A 17,542-nucleotide genomic window follows, 5' to 3' on the forward strand; every position below is an offset into this window, starting at 1 on the left:
TAGTAAAAGTCAGCTGGGTAAAATCAGTTACTAAAGACAAATCAGGCCATATGTCACATTTAACTAAGGTAAATGACTGTGCGTCTTTTATTGAGCTAATCCTTCTACAGTTTGATTAACAGATGTGCAAACTATTCAGATCATAATCCAAATCTTGTATCAACTGCTCATATTTAAAGCACAAGTGTCAGGGAAGGAAAATTAGCTCCCCTAGCAATTTCTATATTTGTTTATTCCCAATACTACTGAATATAGCATGGTCATTGAAAATAGATGGCAAAAGTATCATGATATATAAAACTGCAGAAAACTATTTTAAAAGTAACATTAAAGGGCTTCCTTCCAAAAAAGAGAACTGAATTATTGAAGACACCCCGTATTTGCCTTCTCCCCAGTTACCGCTATGTAGTGCAGCACATTCTACATGATATGTACAGTCAGATTTTGTAGTTCCCTGCACTACTTAGCCATAGCAAGGTGAGTTAAAGAAGGACTTATGTTAGAGCAAACCTGGAAAAATGAGAATATTTACAGATTAATAACTGTACTTGCTCACTTCTTGAGCTCAGTTTCTTTGCTATTTTGTTGGATGTTTGGTGTTTGAATAAGATCTTTCTCCCTCAGAACCCAGAATCTTCTTTCTGCTATGTCCTGCAGTGAAATCATAATGTCATGTTGTTGCCATGGAAATGATTGTGAGGTCACTAGTTCAGCATTACAATTCACTGCAGGATCCAGTATGTAGAGAATACAATCCAATTTACTTTTGAATAGCATTATTCATATGAAAAGAGCTCAGATTACTTCCCAGGAAATCATAGGCCACATATGCAAATGTGAGTAGACTATGGGCCTAATTCTCCTGTCACTGATATAAATTAGAACTCCATTGAAATCACTAAAGTTATGGTACGCTGAAATATAAATATAGGAGTGCACAGTAGATGGTTACAGTGGTCCTTCTAGCTTTATACTCTGTGAATTATGAGACTGATTTTCAATAATGTATTTGTACTGTTTGTGCATGCAAAGCCACGCCCACAATTGTTTAAGGATTATCAAGGATTATTAACACGTATCGAAAAAATCTGTCTCTGGCTAGAGGAGAAATAGGATGCAATGGCCAGTAGGGAAATTGAAGGCACAGGGTAAAGGAAATATATACATCTTCCATTATCATCAAATTTGAGAAGAACTTTTAAATATATGTGAAAGTTAAAAGCATTTATGTTTAATTGTGACATATTCCGAAGTTTTCCCCACTACAAAAGCCCCTTCTTAAAGTCCCCATATCACAGTTGCTTATTTTTCTGGATTTGTCATATTCTGAGGTTCCTATTTTTAAAAGTGCGTGCATGCATGCAAATCAGTTAATAGTATGCATGAATGTCTGGCCATCTGATTGCACAAATTCCCGATTTGCACTTGTAACGACAGTAATTTCAGGCTTACATTAGGCACACGGTTGTGGGCGTGGCTTTGCATGCACAAACAGTACAAATACACTATTGAAATTCACAGAGTATAAAGCTAGAAGGACCACTGTAACCATTGAGTCTGCCCTCCTATATAACATAGGCCATAGAACTTCCTTGAATTAATTTCTTTTTGAACTAGAGCATATCTTTCAGAAAAACATCCAATCTTGTTTTAAAAAATTGCTAGTGATAGAAAATCCACCATGATCCTTACTAAATTGTTCCAGTGGTTAATTACTCTCACTGTCAAAAATCTGCACTTTATCTGTAGTCTGAATTTGTCTAGTTTAAACCTCCAGCCTTTAGATCTTGTTATATCCTTGGTCTGCTAGATTGAAAAGCACCTTGTCAATTTTTTGTTCCTCACATAGGTACTTACAAACTGTGACCAAGTCATCAGTTAACCTTCTCTTTGTTAAATAGATTGAGCTCCTTGAGTCCATCACTGTAAGACATGTTTTCCAATCCACTAATCATTCTTGTGGATCTGTTCTTAACCCTCTCCAATTTATCATCAACATCCTTCTTGAATTGTAGACCCCAGAACCGGACACAGTATTCCAACAGCGGTTACACCACTGCCATATACTGAGGTAATATCCTTAATACTACTCGAGATTCCTTGTTTATGCATCCAAGGATTACATTAGCCCTTTTGGTCAAAGGGTTGCACTAGCAGCACATGTAGAGCTGATTATCTGCCATGACCTCCAAGTTTATTTCCAGGTCAGAGTCCCCCATTCTGTAAGTATTCTTTGTTTATATTTGACCATATTAAAATACACATGGTTTGGAAGTGATCCAGTTTGTTCTGTATCAGTGACCTGTCACCTTCATTACTTACCACTCCCACAGTCTTTGTGTCATAAGTGAATATTAAGTTTTCTTTCAGGTCATTGATAAAAATGTTAAATAGCGTCACACCGAGAAACAATCCCTGAAACCCACTAGAAACACATCTGGTCAATGATGATTCCCTGTTTGCAATTACATTTTCAGACCTCTCTGTTAGCCAATTTTTAATCCATTTATTGTTTGTGATGATAATTCTGTATTCTAGTTTTTTAATCAAAATGTTGTGTGGTATCAAGTCAAATGCCTTACAGATGTCTAAGTAAATTACATCAACACTGTTACCTTTATCATCCAAACTTGTAATCTCACATGGAAAAGATATCAAGTTAGTCTGAGAAGATTTATTTTCCATAAACCCATGCTGATGCTGATACAGTGATGCTGTAGTCAATGGAGGATGCTTTGGAGTTTGATGTATCTCAAGGTAGATCAGAAACACTGTGTCTATCTCTTATATGATAATATGATATAGAGACTCAATAAATACGTGGGAACTGTTACAGGGTACCCTGCAAGCCCTTACAGCAGTTGAAAAGTTAAGTTACTGTACTTGCTCATGTCCACACACTGAGTTAGGGTTAAAACCTGAGTTCCTGGTTCATAATCTTGTGCTCACACCAATATACCATTGCCCCACATCCCAGAACTACCTAACTGGATAGTGTACTTTTAAAAACAAACAAAATCTCTGGGTTGTTGTGTTCTTAATTATGCAACTACATTGCTACAATCAACTGGCAGTGTTTTTGGCTTCATTAAATTTTAATTAGTGCCAATTCATTTGGACTAGCTTGCCCAATTTATTGACAGTTTTGCAGTCTCAGTACATATTTTCAATAAAACCCATTTGGATTTTCACTTTCTACCACGGAATGGCAGGAAAGCACCAGCTATTACTAACCTGCTTGTCTGGTTGGTCCACTGTCCATGCTGCCGCCAAACCCTGGCTTGTCACAATGGGGAGGGGCCCAGTCAGCTTCGCAGTGACAATTTTTTTTATTGTTACAGACCTTCAAAATAAAATGACGACAAATGAAGTAATATGAAAAGTTATTCCAGACAGCTTAGATTGAATTTTATCAGATTATAGGAGCTTTCACTCAGGCAGTGGTAGATGCATGGGGATTAAAGCTCATGTCACAACAGGGACACATCCAAATCAGCCTGCTGCCACAACCTCGATTAAATACAATTACTTATACATTTTTCAAAATGTGTATATCCTAATAGCAACGTGGAACCTCAATCAGTATTCACGTATTGCAGGTGATAACTTGAACTGTAAGTGTCATCTAGTACCTCTATTGGAACTATAAACCTTTATCACAACTCCTGTTCCTTCTCCCTTGAAAGGAACAAGATTCCTCTCACCTTCCTAATGCCCCAACAATGCCTGAGCAGCTTGCTTCTCTGTCCAATCCTAACCTACCTGTGCTGGACTGCCTACTGATTCTGCCACTTCTCAGGCCTCAGCAATAAGGGTGACCAACATTCCTAGCCAAAGGGAGGAGACAGGGAACTGGAAGCAGGACAGAGTTTGATCACACTGGATATGCAGGTTGAAAGAAGAGGGATCTTGACAGATGAGAAGGCTGGTGCAAGGTGGACACCTCTGAAGAGACCTGACCTGACCCAGGTTCCTGTGACTAAAACTTTTCTCCTTGACACTAGATTTGCATGACCTGAAAATATATATACACCTCTACCCCAATATAACACTGTCCTCGGGAGCCAAAAAATCTTACTGCATTATAGGCGAAACCGCGTTATATCGAACTTGCTTTGATCCACCGGAGTGCGCAGCCCCGCCTCCCCGGAGCACTGCTTTACTGTGTTATATCCGAATTCGTCTTATATCGGGTCGCGTTATATCGGGGTAGAGGTATATATATATATATATATACTAGTGTCCCACAGTGGTGCTCTATTTGCTTAGCCTATAGTTAGGCAGAGATAGAAGCACATGGCTCACTCAGGGAGTGCTCCCTGCAGCATGAGGGAGCACCAAGGAACAGACCCAATAGGGTAATAACAACCCATTTCCATTGCACAAGGGAGAATGAGCTAACGGGATCCCTGTGCTTTATTCTTGGGAGAGATACTAAAAAGATAAAAAAAGAAACCTTCAGCTCTCCAATGAAGGGCTAGCCCTTCAGTTCTCGCCCAGGGGAAGACCTTCTCCTCCCATCCAAATGAGGTGCTGCCAGGATTTTAAGCAGCGGCTAATGATGCACCTTTTGCCATTATGGTATGATTGAATGAGATAAACATTGTGCTGCATAGGGCTAAGCAAGGCAGAGTTACACTTTATCACTCTCACACTCGCATTTATGGCAAGGTGCTACTATCATTGATCATCACTGCTCTGCAGAACCTTTGCCATGGGAAAACTTGACAACAGATTGATCAGTAGAATCCTGTTTAAGACAATCTAGTTAGGTTAAATAATCTCTCAAGATGCTTTTTCTGAGGAAGCCGATTTGCATGTTTTCAGTAAGGCCGTATTTTGGGGAGTCTGCATAGTTCAATAAAAATAATCATTTACTCAGCCTTCGCTTCCTCTCACAGTACTTTCAAAGGAAATATTCCAGAATCATATAAAACATTACAACTGATTTGTTTTCCACATACAGAAGGACAGTTACAAATATCATTATGCTACACTTATTTATAAATTAAAGCTCTACAAGGATTACCATCTACAACTCTGCAAGTTCTTGTTTTGCTTCTTAGAAGTCACCATAACTCTGACGTACAAATGCCAATCTGTAAGTCGATGTTTATTTCCGCACACTGACAAAACCCAGTTACTTACCTTTTGTAACTTGTTCTTTGAGATGTGTTGCTCATGTCCATTAGATTCTAGGTGTGTGCATGCCCACGTGCATAGTCGTCAGAGATTTTTGCCTTAGCGGTATCCATACAGTCGGCAGTGGTGCCCTCTGGAATGTCGCGCTCATGTGTCGGTATATTAGGTGCCACAGGCCCTACGCCACCTCAGTTCCTTCTTGTCTGCAACTCCGACTCAGGGGTAGGAGGGCGAGTAATGGAACGGACATGAGCAACACATCTTGAAGAATAACAGTTACGAAAGCTAAATAACCATTTTTTCTTCTTCGAGTGTTTGCCCATGTAGATTCCATTCTAGGTGACTCACAAGCAGTATCCATGGAGGCGGGCATGGAGTTCACAGTTGTACGGCTTGCAACACTGCTCTACCGTAGACAGCATCATCTCAGATCTGCTGGGTAAGTGCATAAGGAGACATGAAAGTGTGAATGGATGACCAGGTAGCGGTCCTGCAGATATCTTGAATCGGCACTTGGGCCAGGAAGGCCACCAATGAGACTTGCACCCTTGTTGTCTGGGCGGTTACAATCGCTGTGGAGGCACTTTAGCCAGATCATAGCAAAAACAGATGCAGGAGGTGATCCATGAGGAATTCTTCTAGGCGGACACTGGAAGACCTTTCATCCCGTCCGCCACTGTGACAAACAAGTGCGTTGACTTACGGAACGGCTTGGTCCTGTCGATGTAAAAGGCTATGCTCTCCTGATGTCCAGAGAGTGTAATTTACGCGCCTCATCTGACTTATGAGGCTTTAGAAAGAAGACAGGTAAGTATATGTCCTGGGTTGTATGAAACTGTGAAACAACCTTAGGCAGGAAAACTGGGTGTGGTCGCAGCTGCACCGTGTCCTTGTAAAATGGAATTAGACCTTCCAGGAGAGTAAAAGAAGGGAGCAGGAAGCCAAAGGCTCAAAAGGGGGACCCATGAGCCGCATCAACACGAGATTCAGGTCCCAAGGAGGGACAGGGTCATGAATACGTGGATAGAGTTGCTCCAGACCTTTCAAAAACCTGATTGTCATGTTGTTAGCAAAGACCGACCTGCCCTGGAATGGAGGGTGGAAGGCTGAAATAGTGCCAAGTGGACCTTAATTGAGGAAAGAGACAGGCCATGGAGCTTGAGATGCAGAAGGTAGTCCAATATCGACCACAGCAAAGCCTGCTTGGGCCGGATACTCTGGTCAGGGCCAGATTAACTCTCCTACGGGGCCCAGGGCTATTAGATTTTGTGGGGCCCCTGTATACAAGTCTTTTTCCTAATTTAAAACAAAATGATCACAATTATGGCATTAACTCTATACTAATCTTGCCTTTTAATTAACATAAAGCCGTTCTGTGGTTCCATTTCAGTCTGAAAACATGTAAAATATAGTTAAATTAATTCAAAATGGCCTACTTCTTACCTTAGAACAGATGTTATATTAGTTTCTTTCTGGGAGGGAGTTTGGGTGCAGGAAGGGGCTCCAGGCTGGGGCAGAATGTTGGGGTGCAGGAGAGGGTGAGGGGTGCGGGATCTGGGAGGGAGTTTGGTGCAGGAGGGGATCTGGCTCGAGTGTCCTTAAGTCCATGCAGCCTCGCATCTGTCTGCTCGGAGAAGAGACCGCTCCCATCGAACGGGAGGTCCTGGATGGAGGACTGCATCTCCTGGGACAGACCTGCGGATTGAAGCCAGGAACTGCACCTCATTACCATGGCGGAGGCGCCGACCCTGGCTGCCGAATCGGCCGCGTCCCAGGCCATCTGGAGGGAGGCCCTTACCACTGTGGTACCCTCCTCCAAGATGGCGGTGAACTCTTGGGCCAAGTCCTGGGGTAGCGAGTCTTTAAACTTTTTGAGGGAGTCCCACAGATTAAAATTTTGTATCTCCCCAATAAAGCTTGGTGGTTTGACACCCTAAACTGAAGGCTGGACATCAAATAAACTTTGAAAAGCACGTTGAATAAAGTGTCAGGCTGCTCTGCCATTTCTTCTACCTCCAGGCATAAGTTCGAAGCCACCCTTCTGAGCAAGGCTTGGTGCTCCTTAAAGTCATCAGGAAGTCTGGCGCTTGAGGGCCCTGCTACTGCCTTGTCTGGTGACAAGGATGAGGATTAGACCACCTGGGGAGGGCCTGGGACATTGTCCCCTGTGGGGGAAGGTTCTTTTGGAGTGGGCACCCACTCCTCTACTGCAGTATCAGATTCCGCTCTGCGCACTGAGCCCGGTGCCATCGGTGCTGTGGGTTGCTTCTCCGAGGCAGCAAGGGAGGAGTGATGCGAGAAGGGCATTGGCATAACTGGCATGCCCCCCGCGTTCCAATATGGCCACTGTGCCTGCCACCGGCCCTGCTGCCAGGTCGGCACCGTGAAAGCCGAGATGGTCTCGGGCGCCTACAAGGGCTGCTGCTGTCATGGCGAGGGGCTGAAGTCCTGTTCTGATCTGGATGAGTCCCCTTCCGATGACCAGCGTGGGGTCATAGAAGCATGCGTCTGGCAGCTGACCGTAGCCGTGGAAGTGTGATGCCTCGAATTGAGGGACTGGTGCCTCTCCAAAGACCAGTACGAGAGGCAGGGAAATCAGTGCCATGCCAATGACTGGTCCCATATCTGAGGGGAACGATGCACCGATGGAGATCTATGCCGAGGGGTAGGCTGGCAGGAGGATGATCTGTGTTGGATGTACGGAGACCACATCTCACCATAGGCATGTCAATGGTGACCGCAAGCACAGTGCTGGCGACCTAGGCTGTCTGACAGGAGACCTAGGTTGTAGAGTCAGGGATCCCAGTCACGGAGATGGGGAACGCTGCATCTGCTCTGGGGACCAACAGCGTTCAGCTGCCCCCTGAGGAGGTCTCATGGCTGACTTACCTCTTTGGGAAACCTTAGCTGGATCCAACACCATGCGCTGCATTGGCAGCGCTGGGAGAGCTCTCTGATCCCTGGCCATCGGGAGGGCCTCAGACATCGATGGCCCTACCAAGTGCCTGGGTGCCCTACTGCTCCTGGGAGTCGGTGGTGGATCCCTAGGGGGGACTGGGGCATCCAGCCAGAGAGGTACCCCCTTGTGGCTCTGGAGTGGGCGGGAGGCCTGAACTGGGTCCTTTGCCCAACATCCCTTGACCCTTCTTGCTCGGTGCCGGGGAGTCTCATTTCTTCAGACGCTTCTTGGCCACCGGCGAAAGGGAGCAGGGCCGGGCGGACCTCAGTGTTGGCGGTGCACCAAGGCCGAGGTGCTGGGCGTATAGTCAGAGCGGGAAGGCGCTGATGCTGGGCGAAGAGCAGCCTCCACGAGGAAGGCCCTTAGACGAATGTTGCGCTGCTTTTGAGTTCGAGGATGAAAGTTCTTGCAAATGCGACATTTGTCCTTCACGTGTGACAGCTAACTAACAGGAATAGGCCTATTGCAGGCAGAACAAGGCTTAAAACCCAGGGACCGGGGCATACCCCACCCTGGGGCTAAATCCCCGCTGGGACTCTAACTTACTAAGTAACATTACTTAACACTTACCTACTGTAAGCAAACAATATACAAACTTAACAACAATGAGAGTTAGAGAGAACCGCTATCCACTTGCAAGGCAAGGGGAAGGTGCTCCGACCAACCATCATGGGCGGTAAGAAGGAACTGAAAGGGCATAGGGCCGGCAGTGCCTAATATACTGACGCATGAGCACAGCACTCCAGAGGGCGCCACTGCCGACCCTACAGATACCGCTAAGGCAAAAATCTCTGACAACTGTGCACGTGGGTGCGCACTCACCTAGAATGGAATCGACACGAGCAAGCACTTGAAGTTATGTTATCATTGATTCTGCAAATCTTTTCAAAACAAAAGCTATAATATTATCTATTAATTATAAAAAGGGATTTTTAGTTCCTATAGTTCTTGAAGCATGATTTCTGTTGGCACAGGCTTTCACGGAAACAAATGAACCAATCGTGCATCACATCAAGATTAAAATGATGTAGTTTGAAATAATTAACACCTTTATGAAAAATAAATTGTGTTTAAAAACATTTAGGTGCTCTTAATTGCTAAAAAGTTTTGTGAATTGAAATAGATTATCATAACTGGTTTAAATCTAAATCTATCTCATGTAACTTTCATAGAATCATAGGACTGGAAGGGACCTCAGAAGGTCATCTAGTCCAGTCCCCTGCACTCACGGCAGGACTAAGCATTATCTAGACCATCCCTGACAGGTGTTTGTGTAATCTGCTCTTAAAAATCTCCAGTGATGGAGATTCCACAACTTCCCTAGGCAATTTATTCCAGTACTTAATCACCCTGACAGGAAATTTTTCCTAATGCCCAACCTAAACCTTTGCTGCAATTTAAGCCCATTTCTTCTTGTGCTATCCTCAGAGTTTAAGGAGAACAATTTTTCCTCCTTCCTCCTTGTAACAACCTTTTATGTACTTGAAAACTGTTATAATGTCCCATCTCAGTTTTTTCAGTCTTCCCTCACAGGTCATGTTTTCTAGACCATAGTTGCTCTTCTCTGGACTTTCTCCAATTAGTCCACATCTTTCCTGAAATGTGGCACCCAGAACTGGATACAATACTCCGGTTGAGGCCTAATCAGCATGGAGTAGGGCAGAAAAATTACTTCCTGTGTCTTGCTTAATATCACTCCTGTAATTACATTCCAGAAGCATGTTTGTTGTTTTTGCAACAGTGTTACACTGTTGTCTCATATTTAGCTTGTCATCCTCTAATGACCCCCAGATCCCTTTCTGGAGTTCTCCTTCCTAAGCAGTCATTTCCCATTTTGTATGTGCGCAGCTGATTGTTCCTTCCTAAGTGGAGTACTTTGCATTTGTTCATAATGAATTTTCATCCTATTTTCTTCAGGCCATTTCTCCAATTTGTCCAGATCATTTTGAATTTTAATTATATCCTCCAAAGCATTTGCAACCCCTCCCAGCTTGGTATCGTCTGCAAACTTTATTAGTGTACTCTCTATGCCATTATCTAAATCATTGATGAAAATATAGAACAGAACCAGACCCAGAACTGATCCCTGTGGGACCCCACTTGATTTGCCCTTCCAGCTTGCCTATGAACCACTGATAACTACTCTGTGGGAATGGTTTTCCAACCAGTTATGCACCCACCTTATAGTAGCTCCATCTAGGTTTTATTTCCCTAGTTGTTTATGAGAAGGTCATGCGAGACAGTATCAAAAACCTTACCGAAGTCAAGATATACCACATCTACTGCTTCTCCCCTATCCACAAGGCTTGTTACTCTGTCAAAAAAAGCTATTAGGTTGGTTTGACAGGATTTGTTCTTGAAAAATCCATGCTATTACTTATAGCCTTATTATCTTCTAGATTGTTCACAAATTGATTTGCTTAATTATCTGCTTCATTATCTTTCTGGGTACTGAAGTTAAGGTGACTTGTCTGTAATTCCCACACTGCAGTCACCATGGTTTTGCTATTTTTTTTATTTTAATCCTTTTTGAAGTGCTTTTTGAAAAATCTCAATTCAGATGCATACTATAACTCACTGCTGGGACCACAGAGAAACAACTTGTTTGAAATGTTAATAGGAAATTCTTCATGAAGGAAGGGTAGGCTTAAAATCACTTTGAAGATGACACAATTCCTTTTAATCACAGAATGTTAATTTAAAAAAAAGATAAATTACTACTTGATCAATTTTTTTTGTTAAATAAAAATCACATTTAATTTCTCGCAGTGTGTAAAGGGCACTGAAAATTAATATCTTTAGAGTGAAATGTTGAAAAGACTTTGACTGATATATTACAAAGAATCATAGATTCCAGAGGTGTTACAAATGAATGATTTATTGCTCAACTGGGTATTGACTGACTGCAAAAAATTGTTTCTGTAATACTTACTCCACGTCCATGGCATTTTGTTGCACATTCATGAACACCAAATATACTAGTATTTTGGCACCGGCGGTTAAGACAGATCTGCAAAATGAGAAAGAACAGCTTTAATGTTGCTGAAAAAAACATACCTAGGGTGCACACAGCAAACTGTTACATCCTTACAGCTACATTTGTTCATCTATCACCTTTCCAGTAGCAACTGTACTGATTTGCCTATGCAGCAACTGATTTCACACCAGTGGAGTTATCCCTGATTTACAGCAATGTAAGGGAGATCAGAATCAGAACCTATGGCCCAGATTTTTAAAGATATTTAGATGTTGTTGCACTCAGTGTTGCAATGTGTAACTGATTCAGGAGCCTAAGTTTCATTTTCAAAAGGAATTTAGGCACTTATGCTCCAAGCATGGCGGTCAATGGCATTTGGGCTTCTACATGCCTCAATCACTTTTGAAAACAAGACTTAGGTTCCTAAATCAGTTAGGCATTGCGACACTGAGCTCAGCAATGCCTAAATACTTTTAAAAAGTATGTCCTTTAAATTATTATCCTTGTAAATCCTTTGGGTTCAAATCCACTTCAATCCCAGGTCAGGGTAAAGGTTGGTATCACTCTTGACTAGCATGCAGGGTAGTGCAAGATTGAATTTTAGATCTATCTGATATCGAAGGCTATATCCTGACTTCAATGGAGCTACACCAGTTTACACTAGGTGAGGATTTGTCTCTTAGTTTTTGAAAATTAACAACTACTAAAACACTTTATTATTTAAATAATTGTGTTCTTATTTTTTCCAGAACTATGAACATGCCAAACTGGATTCTTTCATGTACTTGAACTGGCTGTATTAGAATTCTCACAAGCCAACAGACCACTTCCTGAATTAAAAGATTGGATCCTCTGCTGGTATAAACTGACATAGCTCAATTTACACCATTACGTGGAGCTATGTTGATTTACACCAGTGGAGGAGCTGGCCCAGGATGTCTGGAAATTTCTGAATAGTTTCAAAAGAACACTGATCAACGCTGGGAGGAGGGGCTAATTTCATCTCATCTGATAAATCTAAATGATTCTAACTGAATTTTTTCAAGCTAAATTATTTTTTAAATCAACTATAAATAGACTTGCAGATTAGGTAAAATAATCATCTCACAGGAAATTACAAATTAGCATTAGCCTAGGGGAAGAGCTTTTACCCTTTTGTTAAGTGGAAATTAACAAATATAGAGTGTCATATAATCACATGCAAAATTCTTTGTTTTGCAATCATTACAGAGAGTTAACTTCACTCTTCCCACACAGCTGAAAGTTGGGATAAAGCAAGATTAGCACCATCTAATAAAAGGACCAACCAATACAAACTGAAATGACTGATGTAACTGATGGTAATGAAAAGTTATCCAATTCAAGCTGAAGAAAATATTACGATTGGAATGACTGTTACTATACTAGCTCAACAATAAAAAACCCAGTGTATAAATTCTGCTCTCCTTTAACTCTGTAGTCCAGTTTAGTAGGATTACAAGGCAGTCACAGTAATTAGCAGCAGGCTGGGTAAAAGTGATGGCAGTAGACAAAAAGGATGTCTAATCAGGGCAGTTATCCCCTGGGGGAAAGAAAAACGGGAAACAAATTAGAGTGAATTGGCATCCACGTGCATGCATGCAGTGAATATGCTCTGATTACAGCAGTATTCACAATTCAGATATTCAGAGTGCACTAGCACAGAGAATTCTGAGCACATTAAAATGGCTGCATTTCAAACTGTATATCTTCAGCATAAAAAAAAATCAAGAATATTTAAATTCATATTCCGAATCCATAATACAAATGTGGTAATGCCTTGAAAGTAAAACATACAATTTCATAAGTATTAGGCTGTATATTCAATAGTGTGTGTATATGTATATGATTAGACAGATTAGAAAGATTAGATATTCCCTACTGAACTGGAATGGGGGGATTTTATACCACTGGATTCCTCACTAGTTTTCTCTTTGAAAAGCCATTTTATAGACCATTTTAACTTACCTAAACTTTTCTAGGCTCTTCCCCTTTTTCCTTTCTGCCCACAATCCTCCAATAGCATGCCTTCCCCCTCCTCCTCAGTAGTTCCGGGACACCATTCTTCCCTCCCCCAATAAATTCACAGCATTCTAATGTCCCCAGGGCTCTTCTGTCTCCCATTACCCCAGCTGCTCTTTTCCTCTCCACCCAAAACTATGGATGTGGTGCCAAGATGGAAACTGTACTACAAATGTGCAAGACAATTAGCAATGCTTGTGAAATATGTGTGCGTGTGTGCGCGTGCAAGCATGTGTGTGCAAAAATCTGCTTTGGTGGCTGCACAACAATTGGTTTATGTTTCCCTTTAAAGTGAAAGGCCATTCTTTGCAGGCAGAAGCCGCCTTTCTTCTTAGCAATTGCCTCAATTTCAATAAACAGTTTTTTCTGAAGTGAAAAATGGAAGTGTGAGCAATGATTAGCAAAATCTTATGAACACATTACAAAGCTGGTGTGAGGCTAATTAGAATTTTGCAAAAATACCAAGAAACTCCCCGGACTCTGAAAGTTTTGGATATTGGTATGAAAATTCATGGACACTTATATTTTGAATCTTATGTTTCATTAAACACAAACTGGTTGCTCTGAATGGGTCTAAAGAACATTCAAGAAGTCCTGGGTACCCTGTGTATGGAAATCTTTTGACCTAACAAATGAATTCTGTAAAATAGCGTAAACAACAAATCTTGAATCAAGACAACATGCAGACCTGATTAATTACAATCCTAATGTCCAGATATAGCTCCCAGCAATAAATATACTTAGCCAGATTTTCAATACTTGGCCTTTATTTTGGCTTCTGGAATTATTTTGCAGGAGGTAAAATCTCTGCTATTTGTACAAAAAGTACTTGACTGTGCTCATAAATCATATGTCTAAGTGATTTACATTCTACATGCAAAACTGTGGGTTCAAAAACAGAAGCAAAGTGAAGGAGTAGGTAAAAATCTGGCTCATTATGAGGGTGCAGAAGACAATGAGATATAATATAATAAAATAAAAAAGTGACACTCGTCATAGTACACAGAGATTTGAAACACAAGGATGGTAAAGTTCCACTTTTATACATTGAGAATTGGCTGCTTGGAGAGTATTTTTTAAATCTTACTTTTTCATCTTCACATTTTGTGCCTGCCAAAACGAGACCAGGATCAGGCATATCATCTCCCAAGTACACATGGGTACCACGACACAGAATCTTGCCTCCTTCCTGCAGCGGGATATTTGTTTCTATGGAAACAGCATTGGTACCAATTACAGGTCGATTTGCTCCCCCTTGACACTGAATTTTTCCACATTTAGCATCTCTGAAGGGAAAAATGATTTCAATAATTTTAAAGATATCCAAAAACTGTGGCTTGTGTTGCAATGTCAGTTGTTCTGGGTACAAAGAGAGACCCTACCTGGGTTCACATTTAGCAAAGGAACTTTTGGCGTCTTTGCCACAGTTGCCATAAGGATCACCTGCAGAATTAACTCTCTCAAAGCAGATCCCAGGGGCGGGTTTAGCACCTGAAACAAAAACAAATCAAGACTTTCATCTGATGCAGTGTTTTTAATCATTTTCTTTGAGCTCCACTGGTGTTGTAGTTGAAGGTAAGATGTAGCCTGCATACAGACAAAGCACAGCAAAACACTTGTGCTTGCTCAGCCTGCTAACGGAGCAACCTGAATGTATGTGTTGTCCACAGCTGGTGGTCTCTCTTGGCTAGGCTAATTGATAAACATGGCAGGCTTAATTCGCCTTTAAGATTTCTAGATGGTGTCCCTCATATATCCTCCTAGGACATAACAATTGTAACTAGTTTGGCTAAGACAGATATTGAATAGTTTGCCAGTTGGCTCTCTTCCCTTCAGAGTAGCTAAGTGAGAACTTAAGAGCTAAAGAATAGCCCAAGAGAAGTGCTAGGTCACTGAGTGAAATGGGGAGAAAGGGATATGTAAAGAGCTCATAAAACACATGCAGTTCTTCAAAAATTCCAACCAAGAGGAAGGACTGGTTTGAGGGAAGGGTAATACTCTAATGAAGGGGCAGAGTTAGGAGACTATGAAGCTACATGACACCTGCACCTTATTTAAACTAGCCTTTTTAATGTAAAAATTTCCCAACACCAGTGCAGGTTCTTTGGTGATAGCAAAGGTGGGTATGCTTGTATAGACAGGTCACAGATTCATAGATTTTAAAGCCAGATTGGAGCTTTAGATCACCTAGTCTGACCTCCTGTATAACACAGACCATAGAATTTAATCTAGTTGCTTCTGTACTCAGCCCAATAACTTGTATTTGACTAAAGCATTATCTTTGAGAAAAGCACCCAAGTTTTGATGTGAAGACTTCAAGAGATGGAGAATCCACCACTGCCCTTGGTAGGTTGTTGCAATGGTGATTGCGCTCACTGTTAGACATTCATGCTTTATACTTAATTTGAATGCATGGCTTTAACTTCCAGCCATTTGGTTCTTGTTACACCTTTATCTGCTAGGTTAAACAGGTTTAGCCCCATGGAGAAGTCATTATTGGCATACACCATATGCAAGTCATTACTGGCATTCCAAGCACCACGACTTGCTCTGAGAAGAGTTAGATGATACAGTGGTTAAAGTTCAAGCAGATGCTTGGACCTCTGCTTGCACCAGCACTCACACCATTGATAGCATTGATGTAGCTATGCCAGTGGCCCTTAACAAAAAAGGCCCTCGTGTAGAATACATCCAACAAGCATTGGACTTGTGTCCAGATCAGGAAAATGAAAGAACAAAACAAAATGCTTTGAAAACCTGCAGGCTGAGAATATTACAATTTTAGCACATTATGTCCCTAATCCTTAACAACAGAAACAGAATATCCTAGTGAGCATTACAATTGCCAAATGTTTTGAGCTGTTTCCAAGCATGTGTATATAGTAAAAATCCTGCACTTTTTGGGAAAAATTTTTAAAAGAGGGAGGTTAAAAAAGAGTTTCATACTCTTGGAGAATAAAATTAAACATGATAAAAAGAGTTACAGTTAGTGTGAATCTTTTCACTAATAATGCAAAGATTAAAGCCTCAATTAATTATCTACATTTCACAGTCAGAAGCTTGACTAATAGAATATCCTTAACTGAACAGCAAGGTAATGCTACAATGAACAAAATGTGCAATCTTAAAGAGAGGTTTTAGATGGCTTCCCCACCTTCCTCTAACTTTTTACATATTGAAACTGGAAAACCCAGAAAATAGGGCATAAAGGGAACAAAATATGAGCTGCTGCTCTCCTGGAGAGAAAGACAAGCACCTGAAATTCTTTGAATGATTACTATCAAGCTTGCTGAGTTCAGGATACTTCTCTAATCTGAGACTATTAAAAAGGACTCACACGAGATCCTTGCACTTTTTTCAGAAAACCACGGGAAATAATTGTAAATTGATTGAAGCATCTAGAAAAAGAAACTACCCAGATGAAAGCCAAAATGCAAATTTCACTTTCTATGTGGTTTCCTTCTTGACTTTTCAGTTCAGGGCCAATGGCTATTCAGCATCAAACATTAAAACGTGCACAGGCTATGACTGGTTTTTGAGAGGGAAAGTGGGATGGGGAAGAAGAGGAGATAAGCTAAAAAATCAAGTACACCTCTACCCCGATATAAAGCGACCCGATATAACACGAATTCGGATATAACGTGGTAAAGCAGTGCTCCGGGGGGGGAGGCGGGGCTGCGCACTCCGGTGGATCAAAGCAAGTTTGATATAATGCGGTTTCACCTATAACGCAGTAAGATTTTTTGGCTCCCAAGGACAGCGTTATATCGAGGTACAGGTGTATACCTAATTCTGTTTCCTCTTACCTCTGCACAGACTTAATTATTTAGCCCCAGCTTTCATAACTGACTTAAGGAATACAGCACTGAATAGATCTTGTGCACCTGCTTCTGGTCTCTTCTTCTCAGCTGGGAAACCTCTTACATAGTATGTTATATTACTACAGTAATGAACACTTCCCCTGAGCGTGTATCAAGAGAATGCTTCACTCTGGCAGTCCAAAGCACAGATATGTTTGCACCAGAATGGTATGTGGGTCCTGAAGAGCAAAAGCATTGCTTGCATACATGCACCTGCATTGCCTCAAGACCAGCAATCAGGGTTCATTGAGGCAATGGCCATTACTTGGATAAGAATCTGGATGAAGGAGAGCAGATTGGGGTATATTTTTATTTTCTGATTGAACCTTTAGAGTGGGACACCCACCTATATTTTTAAATATGTAAGCAGCCAGCACATTAAAGATGACAAAAGAGGCCTTGCTGGATAGGGAACACATCTGTCTCTTCTAGCACATCAGGAATGTTCAACTCCAACTGATGTTACTTATTAAGAGAATAGACCTTTTAGAGAACAGAAAGTCCATTCCTACCAGGCTCTGAATACTCTGCGTGTAAAAGCAACTGACTCCCACTGGTCAACTG

The 17,542-nt window shown here is 41.5% G+C and overlaps 1 protein-coding gene across 1 annotated transcript in view; it reads right to left on the bottom strand.

Annotated features, from left to right (window-relative positions):
• The window catches only part of ADAM12 (ADAM metallopeptidase domain 12), a 322,093-nt gene that overhangs the window by 24,771 nt on the left and 279,780 nt on the right, over positions 1 to 17,542 (bottom strand). Inside the window, exons 15-18 of the mRNA XM_024210612.3 lie at positions 14,501 to 14,609; positions 14,206 to 14,404; positions 11,034 to 11,111; positions 3,235 to 3,343 (exon numbers count right to left, since the gene is read on the bottom strand). Of these exons, the coding sequence (XP_024066380.2) occupies positions 3,235 to 3,343; positions 11,034 to 11,111; positions 14,206 to 14,404; positions 14,501 to 14,609 (495 nt within the window). The remainder of the gene's footprint in view (positions 1 to 3,234; positions 3,344 to 11,033; positions 11,112 to 14,205; positions 14,405 to 14,500; positions 14,610 to 17,542) is intronic.

This window comes from Terrapene carolina, unplaced genomic scaffold (assembly GCF_002925995.2).
Source record: "Terrapene carolina triunguis isolate 2854851 unplaced genomic scaffold, T_m_triunguis-2.0 Scaffold95, whole genome shotgun sequence".
Classification (NCBI taxonomy): domain Eukaryota; kingdom Metazoa; phylum Chordata; order Testudines; family Emydidae; genus Terrapene; species Terrapene triunguis.